General features: G+C 41.3%; 1 protein-coding gene across 1 annotated transcript in view; it reads right to left on the bottom strand.

Moving 5' to 3' along the window:
- FAM120B (family with sequence similarity 120B) overlaps positions 1 to 5,955 on the bottom strand; it is an 89,645-nt gene extending 83,690 nt beyond the window's left edge. Inside the window, 3 exon segments of the mRNA XM_038395252.2 lie at positions 1,765 to 1,945; positions 4,899 to 5,828; positions 5,830 to 5,955. Of these exon segments, the coding sequence (XP_038251180.1) occupies positions 1,765 to 1,945; positions 4,899 to 5,828; positions 5,830 to 5,919 (1,201 nt within the window). The 5' untranslated portion in view covers positions 5,920 to 5,955.
- Positions 5,956 to 15,403: the final 9,448 nt, after the last annotated feature.

Raw genomic sequence — 15,403 nt, 5'->3', positions numbered from 1 at the left:
ACAAAGGAAGTCAGGTGCCCAATTACGTGATTTCAGTCTGTAATAAAAAACGTTTAATTGATGTCGAACTTTCATTGCTAATCATACAAAGTAAATAGGATGAGAAAACATTACAAAACATATAAAAGTGCAACAGTTTTCATTTTCAATCCATTGTCTAAAAATCTTTGGAAGCTTGAGGCAAAAGACACATAAATATACAACAGTAATGAAACAGAAGACTTAAGATCATGAATTTTCCACTCAGATCTGTACAAATAGATTTTTGCACTCATGCAGAGTCTCACTGAGTTCAATGGGATTCCACATAAGCAAATCCAGTTACAGAATTGGGTCCAAATCAGTGGGGAAAGAAATGATATTTTCTCACTCACAACTGGATGAAAGAAATACAATTCTCAAAAGTGCTTCCATTTATTTTTATTTTTAGTTAGCTCAATAACAAGAATTGCCTAAACCTTCCTTTTATTTGCAAACAAAAAATCAGAGTAAAATTACTCAATTTTATAAGTACGTAAATAATAGGTACTTTAGCCTCTGAAGAAGCCTTGTATTGAGACCTAGGACTGTCGTGAAAGCAAAAGAATGTTCCCATATTTCTTAACCAGAACGTTCGAAACTTAAATGGTTTTGTTTCGTCTTCTGATCATTAATAACTTTCACATGTATTCTTTTAACAATAAATGAAAAACATTCAGTTTTTTTTTAAACTTAAAAAACTTAAAAGGTACTAAAATTCAACAGTATGTAGAAACATTACAACATTCTAATTTTCATGATTTCTGATTGATTCCTCACTAATTACATGTATATTGTCCACAGTATTTATCCTAAATGTGATACAGATGTGAGCCGCTGAAACTTGGAATTAAAGAATTTAGATTTCCAAAAATATAATTTTAAATGTCCTCAAATAATTAAGTGCAGTTGTAGCATTGTCGGTCCCAGGACATTAGAAAGAAACTGGGTGAGGTAACATCTTTTATTGGACCAACTTCTGTTGGTGGGAGAGAGAAGCATTCAAACCACACAGAGCTTTTCTTCACGTCTGGGAAAGGTATTAATAAGAACATAAGAACAGCCATACTAGGTCAGACCAGTGGTCCATCTGGCCCAGTATCCTGTCTTATGACAGCGGTCAATGCCAGGTACTTCAGAAGGAATAAACAGAACAGGCAATCATTGAGTGATCCTCTGTCACCCACTCCCAGCTTCTAGCAATCTGAGCTTAGGGACACTCGAGAATGAGGTTCCATCTTGGTTAATAGTCACTGGTGGACCTATCCCCCTGTTCTTTTTTGAAACCCATTATAGTTTTGGCTTTCACAACATCCCCAGCAACAAGTTCCACAGGTTGACTGTACATTCTGTGAAGAAGTACTTTTTTTTTTTTTTTGCTTTAAACTGCTGCTTGTTAATTTAATTTAATCAATCAATTGGCTGCCCAATATACCAACCTCTTCATGGGTCACCCTAAAGAAGAATTGCTGGACTAGTGCACCACAAAACTCAAGCTACATTGATGATATTTTCATTCTCTGGATAGACGGCTTTAAAATTCCTCATAGATTTCCACCACAACTTCAACAACTACCACCTGTCCATTAAACTCTCTCTGGAACATTCCCACACAGAAGTTGGTCCAATAAAAGATATTACCTCACTCACCAGGTCTCTTAAATAATTCAAGTATGTGGTCCAATCTGCATGCCCTAAAACTACTTGTCTCTGACACTGCGCAATGAATACAGGGATAACCCTTACCTTTTCCGGACTCCAGCAGAACAGAATAAATATGTTGTCGAACAGGACGGTAAATAAGTGCCTGTCCAGGAAGTTCTGTATCAAGTTCATCTTCCAATGTATTGCTGCAGTCAACCTCTCCTTTACTGAGGACATTGTACACCATATAATTATCAGCTCTGACGTGTTGTTCTTTAGCTAGCTGTTCAAATGGGGAAGAAGTCATTTATTTTCTACTTTAAAATTAAGAAAACAAAAAATGGCAAAATTAACTTTTTAAAATAAATATTTCCTCTGATCTTGGTGAAATGATGCCCAAAAAGGAAACAATTGATATTTCAAAATATCAGAATCCTACATTTTGTCTTAAGGAAAAGGCAAATAATATAATCTTATTGGTGTGTCATTTTTTTGTGGCGAGGACGAGTCCACAAGAATTCCGTCATTCTCCTCCTATTATTCCCCCACTCTCCATGGCAATTAGTGCCAATGTCTTTGCTACCAGTAACTCCCATCAGAGAAAATCAGTACTACTCTTTCGTCAGCTGAGGCCTTGTCTTCACTGCTAAAAATGTGTATTTTTTTAATTTGGGGGAACTAACGTGTGAGCTATCCCAAGGTGAAAACACAGAGAAGACAAAGCACTTTAGTTTTACTGTGCAGTAAACTGGGTGAGGTCAACCCCAGGCAGGGGTACAGTACTGACCTCACCTTTTTTAGCAGAGAAGACAAGGACTAAAGATGTCACTGGAAAGCAACATACCAAAAGGGACCAAGCAACACTGCAACACTTCCAGTCTCTAAAAGCCTAGGACCCACATTTGGAAGCAAGCTTTGCTGATGCTAGACTAAGGGACCAGCATAGCTTGTTTTACAAAAACCATTTCAGGTTTTTCCCCCGATTTGTACACTCAGAAAATAGCTATGCAAATTACAAGGCCATAGATGCCACAGTGAAACCTATCAGTAGCAATATTTCACATTGAAATAGCATCTTTCATCCCCAAGGATCCACATACCACCACTGAAATGCAGCTATCTAAAGGGAACACCCTGGCAATCAATCAGTGCAGAGCACACGGCACAATAGTGGGGAAGGAAAAATTTTGGCTAAGCATAAAAGGACATCAAAATCTTTAATGTCCAAATAAAGTAAACAGGGCTTCAGTTTACAAAATCAACTCTATATTAAGTCAATAAATGAAGGGCTTGTATCAGGATTTTTATAGCACTCATTGCTCTAGCAGTTATCTGCAGCACTCATTAGCATAGTGCTGATGGCTACTCCAGAAGAGGTGTTTACAGCTATTTTACCAATTTATATCCTCAATGAAGTAATAAATTTTATTCCAATAGCCCATTTTAGATGCTACAAAATTGGATTAGGACTTGATACAAAATATGCTACACTAATAATATACGTCATTTCATTTTATTTTATTTTAGGCATATAGCTTGCATAGACATGAGTTCACAAATTTTTTGAAATTGCAAGTTTGGTTGCCACAATGTACCAAAAATTCATGATTTACAATATACTGAAAAGTAAAAACACAAGCTGGGCTCCATACTAACCATGGATACAAGTGTAATTGACACTGCATCCTGAAAAATGTTTCCACTGTATATAAATAGGCAGACACAAGAGGTGCAAACTTTTCAAGACGAGCAGCATTGGGAGACAATGTACCCAGGCTGAAATTGAAGTATATATGTGGATTTGTTTGCATTTAAGATAGCAGAGTTGTGTTCATTCCAAAATGTAAGCAGTTGTATTTGCTTTGTCAATGTTCAAGCATGGAAAAACAAACCGTGTATCTACAAATTAGACTGTACGATTTTTGGGGCAGGGACTTCTTTACTTAGGGTTTATAAAGAAACAAGTACAACAGGGCCACAAACTTAAGCTGAGCTTCCAGACATTATCATTTATTAACTGATTTTATTACACTACCTCATCATCTTAGGAAACTGTATCCTTTTGCATTAAAGATCAAACCGAGGTAATGACCATGATGACATCTCAAGGTCCCTTCCAACCCTACATTTCTATGATTCATGGTATGTTCCATAAGAGAAGGAATATCAACTTTGATGTCCTGGCCATATTCCAATTTAGGGTATGTCTATATTTACAGTGCTACAGAGGCACAGATGTACCAATGCAGCTGCGCTGCTGCAGCGCATCTGGTGAAGACGTTCTACGCTGACGGGAGAGAGCTCTCCTGTTGGCATAAAAAAAATGACCTCTGCAAGCGGGAGAGAGCTTCTCCTGCCAGAATAGCACTATGCACATGAATGCTTATGTTGGTGTAACTTATGTCGCTCAGAGGGGTGGAATATTCACACCACCTGAGTGACATAAGTGTTGTCGACATAGGTTGCAGTGTAGACGTAGTCCTAGATAATTAAATTTTACCTACCTAAATTTCCTTCACGCTTTCAATCAGAAACAGTATTCTTCTTCATTTTGACTTTCCACTCTAACAGGAGTCATTACAATCAATTATATGTGGATGTGTATCTTTAAACAGTTGCTATATTTTAACTGAGGGATAGCTGCATTTTAAAGGTGGACTAAGTGAATACTGTGTAGTTTTTTTTTCAGTTTGTAAGTGCTTTGGAATCTTTTGGGATGGAAATCATAATGTAAATATAAATATACTTTCAAATTATACTCAGAGACTTTTTTTTTTTTTAAGATATCTAAGAGAGGTAGACTGAGAGATCCTATGTTCAAAGCCTATGGGCACCTAACAAAATATGGCTCTTAAATTAGATCCTACACACAATTTCTAAAGGGGAATTTTCTTGAAGTCTCAAAGTTTTCTCTTAATACATTGTCATAGATTTAACACTGTCATGTAAATGAAAAGTCTTACAAAATATATTAGAGAATTAACAAATCTCTGTGTTTCTGGTTACCAAAAAAAAGACTTGGTTCATTCAAGGAAAAAAAAGACTATTCTTAGCTTGATCCTGAAGTACCAGTGCCTGTAGAACTCCAGACCATTTCAGGATCAGCCTTAGCATTCAGTAAGGAAAATAATATTTTGCTCAGAAAAAAAAAAGATATATATGAGTCCACTCATTATCACGTATCAATAAACGTTTACAGCAAAAGGGTGATGGCGAAGCTTTAAGAGATGAGATACCTGAAAGATCTCCTGATCTGGACATATGGCCGTTTCTTGCTTGACCAGGTGTACTTGAGAATTTGATACACTGGGAGGAAGCCATGGAGACTGTTGGCCAGGCAAGAGATAGGACTCCACTCCCCTATAAAGCAATTTCTTGTCAGATGCCAAAGGTAGCATTTCTTCCAAGTCTTTCAGGCTATCATAAGAGCATGGAACTCTTGATATGTAGCTTGCTACAGCTAAAATTATGTTAGCCCTTTTATCATAGCTCTGGCTCTTTGGAGGACATGAAGCTACACATTTCTGCCAGAAACCCTCCAAAATGTCTTCTGGAACTATATCATTCCCAAGCAGACAAGCAAAAAGAGGGAGGTCTGTTATGTTGAGGCCAAGTGCATGACAGAGGTTCTCTCTAGAGTACATAACAGTGACCATCCTGTCCAAGCAGAGCTTATTAATAGAAAAATAGGGAGAGGTGTTATAGATGAGGTAGTCGGTATCTTGTCCAAGAATTCCCATGCAATTATTTTGCAGACCATAAGAGGCCACCTCATAGTCCGCCTCTTGCAATGAACATATTGTTTCTTGACCAAGAGACTTTAAGGCAAAGCGTGTAAAAGTTGCCAACCCTGAAGGAATAAAGAACATCCCTCTCCCTGGTTGTTGTCTATAGGACTTGAGGAACTGAAAGATTCTGGCTATTTCTTTGTTGTTCTTCAATCTTCGTTTGACCCATTCAGCTCTCTTTTTCTGCTCTACCACACCATCAAAGCAGAACACCAGCTTGATATCAGCTGCCATAAAAGCTTTAATAAAATCCTGCAAATTAGCAAGGTACTCTTGCCACTGGCCACCACAGACCCAGGATTCTGGTGTGTACCAGTGTCGAATACAACCCATGGCATCTACCACAATTACAGGAGGGGAGTCAGGATGACTGATGTGTGTGTTTTTCTGCCATTTCCTTCAGATTTACCATTGTACATGCATCAGGGCAAGTGTTTGCCACAAACCACTGCAAACCTTTAATGCCCATAGTTGATCTCTTTTTAAGCCGAATTCTCTGAGCAATCTGAAAAAGGAAAAACAAAACAAAAATGTTCTAAACCACAATATTAAGAGAGAAGCAATGTTCAATGATTAGACAAGGGAACTGGGAGTTCAACGAATGGGGTTCTGTTTCTAGTTTTGCTCACGATTCCTTGTGTTATCTTAGGCCTTAACTCTCTAAACCTGCTTTTATATCTTTACACTGGGGAATAAAACCTTTGTGATGCACTCTGCCTTCCATCTTTAGTTCTCACTATATTAGCACAAAACATTATAATCTATGCTAAAAGTATTACTTTAAAAATCAAGATGAACAAAGATGAACAAAGCTCAAATAAACAGATTTATTTTAATACAAACCACAAAGTCTACTTTAAAAATTCAGTGTAACAGTAACTTTTCCTGTGCCAAGGGGGTTTACAACATAGAGACTACTAGCTTAACTTTCAGAGGCCTTCAGCACTCACAACTCTAACTGAAGTTAGTGGAAATAGGGGCTCAACAACTATTAAAATCAGCCTACAGCCTTGATCCTGCAACTGGATCCACGCAGGCAAACCTCCATGCCTACTTGAAGCTTCAGTATAGTCAATGGTCCATCCTCATGAATCCAACTGCAAGACTGAGAACCCATATTTCTGCATGCTGTTTTAGTTGCTTCCATTGTATTTTGATTTTAAAATCTTATGCATTTTACTATCATATTTTCAAGCTCAAAGCTAAATTTCAGAACACATTTCATAATTATGTCCCTAGTTATATGTAGTAAGTTTGATAACTTGACTGGTAAAGGATTAACACTTTTAATGGTCACTATAATGCGTAAAAAGAAAAGGAGTACTTGTGGCACCTTAGAGACTAACAAATTTATTGGAGCATACGCTTTCGTGAGCTACAGAGCTGTAGCTCACGAAAGCGTATGCTCCAATAAATTTGTTAGTCTCTAAGGTGCCACAAGTACTCCTTTTCTTTTTGCGAATACAGACTAACACGGCTGCTACTCTGAAAACTATAATGCGTGTTCACTTTGAATCAATTAATCTAAATAAAAAATGACACATACTGACTACAATCTTAATACAAGGAAGGGATTAAACAGATTTTTCTGTATTAAAAAACTGCCAAATGATAATAGAAATATGGATTCCCCCATCATTTTCTGTGTTTAAAAACATGCAAAGGAACCCAAGTTATATATTGTGAAAATAAGAACGGGAGAAGGGTTAAAATTAAAACCTTCAACCACCTCCATCTTTGTTTACAGAAATCCCTGCTCATATTAAATGATTTACATAGCTTTAATGATAGCTGTCTTTTTCTACTAATACAAAGGCTTTTTATTTCAAAGGATTTTCTACCAAACCTGCTGGTGGCAATACAGAATTTTTTATGCAGCAAGACAAGCTTGTTTTTCTTTTTACTTTGACTTTATTCAAATTGTCCCCTCCTTTCTCACACCAAACAGTGAGGAAATTCACTGCCTGTTTTAATTAAGCAAGTACAAGTATTCCTGTCTTTCACACTGCTCATTTCTCACATTTTGAATTACAAACGACCTCAGGAGTGTTTAAAAAAAAGGAATTGAATATGAAAAGTATCATGAATTTACAACTCTGAAAGGTGCCTATGAGCCTTTCTTCCTCCTCAGAGTTGTAACACCCTTCACATGCAGTTTTCAAACACCCTCTTCAGTGTGAAGTGAGATGAAATGTTTAAAGCAATCTAGAACTACACTGTGGATATTACCTTTTGTAAAAATAGAAATATTATCCCCATCACTACCGCAAAGGTGTATACAGTACAGGGTTGCTTTCCCAAGCACTATTTCTAAGGCCATGTGGGTGTCCTTCAAATTCCAGCTGTGTGTGTCATAAAACAGAGGTTTTCACTCAGTTGCACCTGTGATCACAAGAGGCGTTACACATCTCTTTAGTTTGAGGACTGGTGTATACAATTGCACCATAAAGAGTTCCTTAAAGCGAAGTTATCACATTTCTATGGAGACCCAGCAATAGTTGGACTTGTGAACTGAGAGAACCCCTCCATCACCTAGGTATTATTGTTTGCAGTTACACCAAGTGATGTGGTGAGGTCTGCCACTGGGTTTTGAAAGGAACTCACAGGTTTCTGCAGAATGCACTGGGTCCAAGCAACAGTTTAGCTATGAAGATCCAGGAAAAGGAGACACTCTCTCTCCCCAGATCCAGGAAAAGGAGACACTCTCTCCCATCCAGGTGCTGAAGGAAGAAGCCTGCACTAAATAATTTAGAAGCAGCACTATTTAAAGGTGATGCAAATACTCTCCAGCCTTCATGGCTATATCAATATCTGAAACATTCTCTCACATAACTAAGGCCAAACTATACTAGGAACATTTACACAAAACTTCCCACTATTGCCTGTACTAGTTCAGTAACATCAATAACAGCAGTGCTGGGGAACCTAGTGTAGACAGACTGTGGGCTGTCATCAGTATTTTCAGCACTATCATTTAACCATACTCAAAACAGATGTAATCAACACAATGCTACTTTTTGTGCATTAATTTTAGTGCTGTTGAACGATAACAGACAGTACTGGAGGTTTAAGTCTTCTTTTTAACCACAGAACAGCTACAGCCTGAGCAACAGCAGCAGTGCAAGCTTCCTGCATTGCCCCACTAATAAATTTGTTAGTCTCTAAGGTGCCACAAGTACTCCTTTTCTTTTTGCGAATATAGACTAACAAGGCTGCTCCTCTGAAACCTCTAAGAGGTGAGACAGTTCAGTCTCCAGGTGCATTCAGTCCTCAAACTCCCTGCTGAGACTGACAAGGGTACCAATTTCGGGTTGTCTACATCAGAGATTCTCACCAAAGCCCAGGGCTTCTGACCTGTAGGACACCGGGGCTTGTGGCTCTGGATTTCAGCCCCACAGGAGGCAACGAGGCTCAAAGCTTCTGGCTTTTGGGGGGGAGGGGGAGGATTCTGTGGCTTGGGACTCTGGGTTTCAGACTCGTGGCTCCAGGATTCTGCCCCACGGGAGCACCAGGGCTCATGTTTCCGGGCTTCATCCCCACAGCTCCGGGCTTCAGTCATGGGGCCTCGCAGACCCCTAGCTGAAAACCAATGATCTACATAACAAAATCTGATCATGTTTAAACACAACTGCGAACAATAAAATAAGATGATAATGACCATGACTAAGTAATCAGTGTAGACCAGGGACAAATCACGCTCAGCTTCAAGTCAAATAACAGGATACTGACCTGTTTTTCCTGGGCTACATTAAACACTAAAAGAAAAGGAGTACTTGTGGCACCTTAGAGACTAACCAAATTTAGTTGAGCATAAGCATGCGATGAAGTGAGCTGTAGCTCACGAAAGCTTATGCTCAAATAAATTTGTTAGTCTCTAAGGTGCCACAAGTACTCCTTTTCTTTTTGTGAATATAGACTAACACAGCTGCTACTCTGAAACCTATCATTAAGCACTAAATTATAGTCAAAATCTAACTCAATCATTTACAATCATGTTTAAATGTAACATTTTATAATGTAGACAAAAAACGTAAGTGTTAAATATGATGTTTTTTCTGAGGCTTGTGGGATCTGGGCTGAGACCACTAAATTAGTTTATGTAGTTCAGATAGCCCTCACTTTTAAATATTTTTTTTTTAACATTAATGACCTAGGCTAACTTACAACTAAGAGAAGAATGTTTCTATATTCTACAGCCAATCTTGTGAGCCACTAGTCCCCCTAAAAAACAAGAAAACCCAGATCCTGAATCTGTCAGTTATTCAGGTTCAGTAGCAGATTATTACACAACCAGACCCATTGATTTCAAGACTACTTAACTTGAATAAATGTAGCAAAATTGGGCCACAAATGCTTTGTTTTAAAATTCCAGGTAGATTTCTAACAGCCTTTCCATCCTCAACAACAGAAAATACATACACAATATCATTTGTTTACATCTAACACAAAATAAATCTAAACATTATTTTTAACATTATTTCCTCAGGTAATTAACAAGTTAACTGCTATTGAAAATACAATGTTCAGCCTATCATGGTGTCCTGATTACCAAAATATCAAGTGTGTACACCTGCATGGAAGCTCTCCTATTCTCCAAGGAGCAATATAATCAGAACTATTTTTTGCTTCAAGTTTGTATATAGATACAGATGTGCATGGCCCACCCTTATTTTGGAATGGTGGCAAATCATCAGTCAGATATAACCTACATGTATGTCAGCACCGAACAGCTAACCTATCATTATGCAAATTTTATTAGACTCATAGCTAAAGTGCAGTCTGTCAGTAGCTGAAAAAAGCCCGCCATTCAACAACTAGACATTATGCTGCTAGATGGCAAAAATATTTAAAATAAGTATTTCCAGCCCCCATCAGACTCCTCCATCCAAGGCACACAGAATGAAGCCTTGTCTACACTATGGGCACTACGGCAGCTATGCCTTTATAGTGTCACAGCATAGACTCTTCTCACAGTGATGGAAGGGGTTTTTCCACCACTGTAGATCAGTGGTTCTGAACCAGGGGTATATGTGCCTCTGGGAGTTCGCAGAGGTCTTCCAGGGGATACATCAACTCATCTAGATATTTGCCTGTCTTTACAACAGGCTACATAAAAAGCACTAGCGAACTCATCTTCCTTTCCAAATGCAACCAGATGGACATCATACCAAAAGAACTGAAGGTAAAAAATCCATTACAATCTACAAACCATACAGACTATGCTGACAGATTGTGCCACACACTCTCAAAGAAACTGCGGAACCACCTGATCAACATCCTATACAGCAAACAGGGAAAGATTAAGAATGAGTTTTCAAAACTGGATACTCTCATAAAAAACCAACATTCCACACAAACTTCCTCGTGGCTGGACTTTACAAAAACTAGACAAGCCATTTACAACACACACTTTGCTTCTCTACAAAAGAAAAAGGACATTAAACTATCTAAACTACTACATGCCCCAAGAGGCCACAACAGTGGTTCCCTTAACCCACCCAGCAATATTGTTAATCTATCTAGCTATAGCTATACTCTAAACCCAGCAGAAAAATCTGTCGTATCTCGGGGCCTCTCCTTCTACTCCTCCAACCCCACAAACATGATACAGTTCTGTGGTGACCTAGAATAAGACTTCCGATGTCTTCGACTCAAGGAATATTTCCAACACACCTCTGAACAGCACAGAGACCTTCCTACAAACACTACAAAAAGGAGGATTCTGGGTGGACTCCTCCTGAAGGTCGAAACAACAGACTGGACTTCTACATAGAGTGCTTCCGTTGACGTGCACAGGCTGAAATTGTGGAAAAGCAGCACCACTTGTCCCATAACCTCAGTCGTGCAGAACACAGTGCCATGCACTGCCTCAGAAACAACTCTGACATCATGATCAAAAGGGCTGTCAAAGGAGGTGCTGTTGTCATCATGAATAGGTCAGAATGTGAACAAGAGGCTGCTAGGCAGCTCTCCAACAAGACATTCTAAAAGCCATTACCCTCTGATCCCACTCAGGGTTACCAAAAGAAACTACAGCATTTGCTCAAGAAACTCCCTGAAAAAGCACAAGAACAAATCCGCACAGACACACCCCCAGAACCCCGACCTGGGGTATTCTATCTGCTACCCAAGATCCATAAACCTGGAAATCCTGGATGCCCCATCATCTCAGGCATTGGCACCCTGACAGCAGGATTGTCTGGCTATGTAGACTCCCTCCTCAGGCCCTACGTTACCAGCACTCCCAGCTATCTTCGAGACACCACTGACTTCCTGAGGAAACTACAGTCCATTGGTGATCTTCCTAAAAACACCATCCTAGCCACTATGGATGTAGAAGCCCTCTACACCAACATTCCACACAAAGATGGACTACAAGCCGTCAGGAACAGTATCCCCGATACTGTCACGGCTAACCTGGTGGCTGAACTTTGTGACTTTGTCCTCACCCATAACTATTTCACATTTGGTGACAATGTATACCTTCAAATCAGCGGCACTGCGATGGGTACCCGCATGGCCCCACAGTATGCCAACATTTTTATGGCTGACTTAGAACAACACTTCCTCAGCTCTCGTCCCCTAATGCCCCTACTCTACTTGTGCTACATTGATGACATCATCATCATCTGGACCCACGGAAAAAAAGCCCTTGTGGAATTTCACCATGATTTCAACAATTTCCATCCCACCATCAACCTCAGCCTGGACCAGTCCACACAAGAAATCCACTTCCTGGACACTACAGTGCTAATAAGCGATGGTCACATAAACACCACCCTATTCCAGAAACCTACTGACCGCTATACTTACCTACATGCCTCTAGCTTTCATCCAGATCATACCACACAATCCATTGTCTATAACCAAGCTCTATGATACAACCGCATTTGCTCCAATCCCTCAGACAGACAAACACCTACAAGATCTCTATAAAGCACTCTTACAACTACAATATCCACCGGCTGAAATGAAGAAATAGATTGACAGAGCCAGAAGAGTACCCAGAAGTTACCTACTACAGGACAGGCCCAACAAAGAAAATAACAGAACGCCACTAGCTGTCACCTTCAGCCCCCAACTCAAACCTCTCCAATGCATCATCAAGGATCTACAACCTATCCTGAAGGACGACCCATCACTCTCACAGATCTTGGGAGACAGGCCAGTCCTTGCTTACAGACAGCCCCCCAACCTGAAGCAAATACTCTCAAGCAACCACACATCACACAACAAAAACACTAACCCAGAAACCTATCCTTGCAACAAAGCCCGTTGCCTACTCTGTCCACATACCTATTCAGGGGACACCATCATAGGGCCTAATCACATCAGCCACACTATCAGAGGCTCGTTCACCTGCGCATCTACCAATGTGATATATGCCATCATGTGCCAGCAATGCCCCTCTGCCATGTACATTGGCCAAACCAGACAGTCTCTACGTAAAAGAATAAATGGACACAAATCAGACGTCAAGAATTATAACATTCAAAAACCAGTCGGAGAACACTTCAATCTGTCTGGTCACTCGATTACAGACCTTAAAGTGGCAATATTACAAAAAAAACAAAAAACAAAAAAAACTTCAAAAACAGACTCCAACGAGAGACTGCTGAATTGGAATTAATTTGCAAACTGGACACCATTAAATTAGGCTTGAATAAAGACTGGGAGTGGATGTGTCATTACATATTTCCCCGTGTTTATTTTCCCCCCTAGTGTTCCTCACACCTTCTTGTCAACTGCCGGAAATAGGCCACCTCAATTATCGCTACAAAAGGTTTTTTTTCTCTCCTGCTGGTAATAGCTCACCTTACCTGATCACTCTCTTTACAGTGTGTGTGTGTGTGTATATATATACAGTGTATATAAAATCCCCCTACTATATTTTCCACTATATGCATCCGATGAAATGAGCTGTAGTTCATGAAAGCTTATGCTCAAACAAATTTGTTAGTCTCCAAGGTGCCACAAGTATGCCTTTTCTTTTTGTCAGTACAAACTAAAATGTCATATAGACAACGATTTGTTTATACAGTTCTATATACTGTATCAGCAGTTCTCAAACTGTGGGCAAGTTTGTTTTAATGGGATCGTCAGGGCCAGTGTTAGATTCACTGGAGCCCAGGGCAGAAAGCTGAAGCCTGAACCTTGCAGCATGGAGCTGAAGCCAAAGCCCAAGTTTTTCAGTGAAGTGAAACTTGGGGTATGCAAGACAAATCAGACTCCTGAAAGGGATGCAGTAGTCTGGAAAAGCCGAGAACCACTGCTGTAGGTAACCCAGGTCCGAGTGGTCTTCCATCAACCTAACCACATCGACGCCGAGGGTTAGGTTGGGATAGCCACAGCACTTGGAAGCATGAATCTTTCACTCCCCCACGAGCCACGGAGTGACACACTTATGTCGATCTACATTTTAAGTGCAGGGCAGGCCTGAGGGAATAGGCAGCCGGTCTATGCTGTCCTGAACACTGTGTGGTCATTTACTCTAACACAAAAATAGGTGTAAACCATAACCATTCTTACATCAGTTTGCACTTAATGACTAGTCAGATGCAGCAAAACAGAGAATCAGGCCCCGCCTGTTTCTTGCTGTTCCCTGAACTCTGTGGTATCAGCAGTGCTCACACTGGCACTGGTTTCATTAGAAGTATGGGTTTTTTATACCAGTCTAGTTGAGCCGGTGAGAGCCTGTATGTAGACTGTCTTGTTCCAGCTGAAGTCAAACCACGATGAACCCCTGAAATGCGCGCCTCTACACACGGCCCCGCATCACTGTATCTAAACACACCTGTCGCCAAGCCCGCACGGCCCGGTACAGGCCCGTTCCTGGGGCTGGTCCCAGGGCGCAACGGCCAGGAAACGCACACCAGGTAGCGAGCGTTTCTCTGTCCTCCCCGCGGCGAGCGCACAGGCCGCAAGAGAGTGCGGGGGTTGGGGGGAGGAGTCTTGGCCCTGGCTGGCCCCGGGGGCGGTGGGAGACCCCCCCCCGCCGGCACGGCTGCCTGCCCGCTCCGGGGATGGGGTCCTGCCCCCTACAGCTGCAGGACGGACTCTCCGCCGGCTGGGGAGAGGCCCGCTGGGACGGGGGCGGGGGATGGGTGGCAGGAGAAGGAGGAGGGACACCTGCCGCCAGGGCCCTACCTAGCGACACACCGGCGACCCCGCCGCGCACCACACGGGCTTCCGCTTCCGGCCAGAGGGCGGGGCTGCGCACGCGCGCTGCGCCCCCCGCCGCGCAGTTTGCACTTACCTCGCCGCTGATTGACAGAGGAAAGTGCCGCGGAGGGGCACTTAACTCTCCCGCCGGCCAGGGGCTCGGCCCCCGCCTCCCCAGAGCCGCAGATAGTCCGGGGGCTCCCACGCGCGCTCTGTAAACTGCAAGGCACCTCCTCCCCCAGTGTAAATCCCACCTATTGCTATCATGTGACACCAGTATTTCTGCATCTCTAGCATCATTGCACCTGGTGCTGTTCAGACATGCCAGAGCACCTGCCCTGGGGTGTTTACGGTACATCGCAGTGTCTGTGTTATTTCATATACACATGGTACTCCGATACAGTATACCTCTTAGCTCTAATCTGTTACATCTCACTATGTCCTCCCCAGTTATATATATACTGCGTCCCACTGCCTACGATATGCCTATTTTCCCAGACCGGTACATTACCTTCTCGTGGTAACCGTAGCATAAAGATATCTTTTATTATTTTTCTGTTGTCCGGCTGTTATCCCCAATTGTACCCCCCAAATATATCTTACTGTTATCCCCAAATTATAAAACCCCAGTGTGCACCGTCTCTCTTTCTTCTGAAAGGCAGCACTGTGTTTCAAAACAGTTCTTACTACTGATCCTGTTTGCTTGCTGTACCCCTCACATGTGTGGTGCAGAGGGAAGGGGTAACGTTATAAAAGATGTATTTGTTTTCTTGGACATACTAGGATTTCAG

This window comes from Dermochelys coriacea, chromosome 3, assembly GCF_009764565.3.
Source record: "Dermochelys coriacea isolate rDerCor1 chromosome 3, rDerCor1.pri.v4, whole genome shotgun sequence".
Classification (NCBI taxonomy): domain Eukaryota; kingdom Metazoa; phylum Chordata; order Testudines; family Dermochelyidae; genus Dermochelys; species Dermochelys coriacea.
The sequence above is the reverse complement of the archived record's forward strand: the minus strand, read 5'-3'. Positions and strand labels throughout refer to the sequence as shown.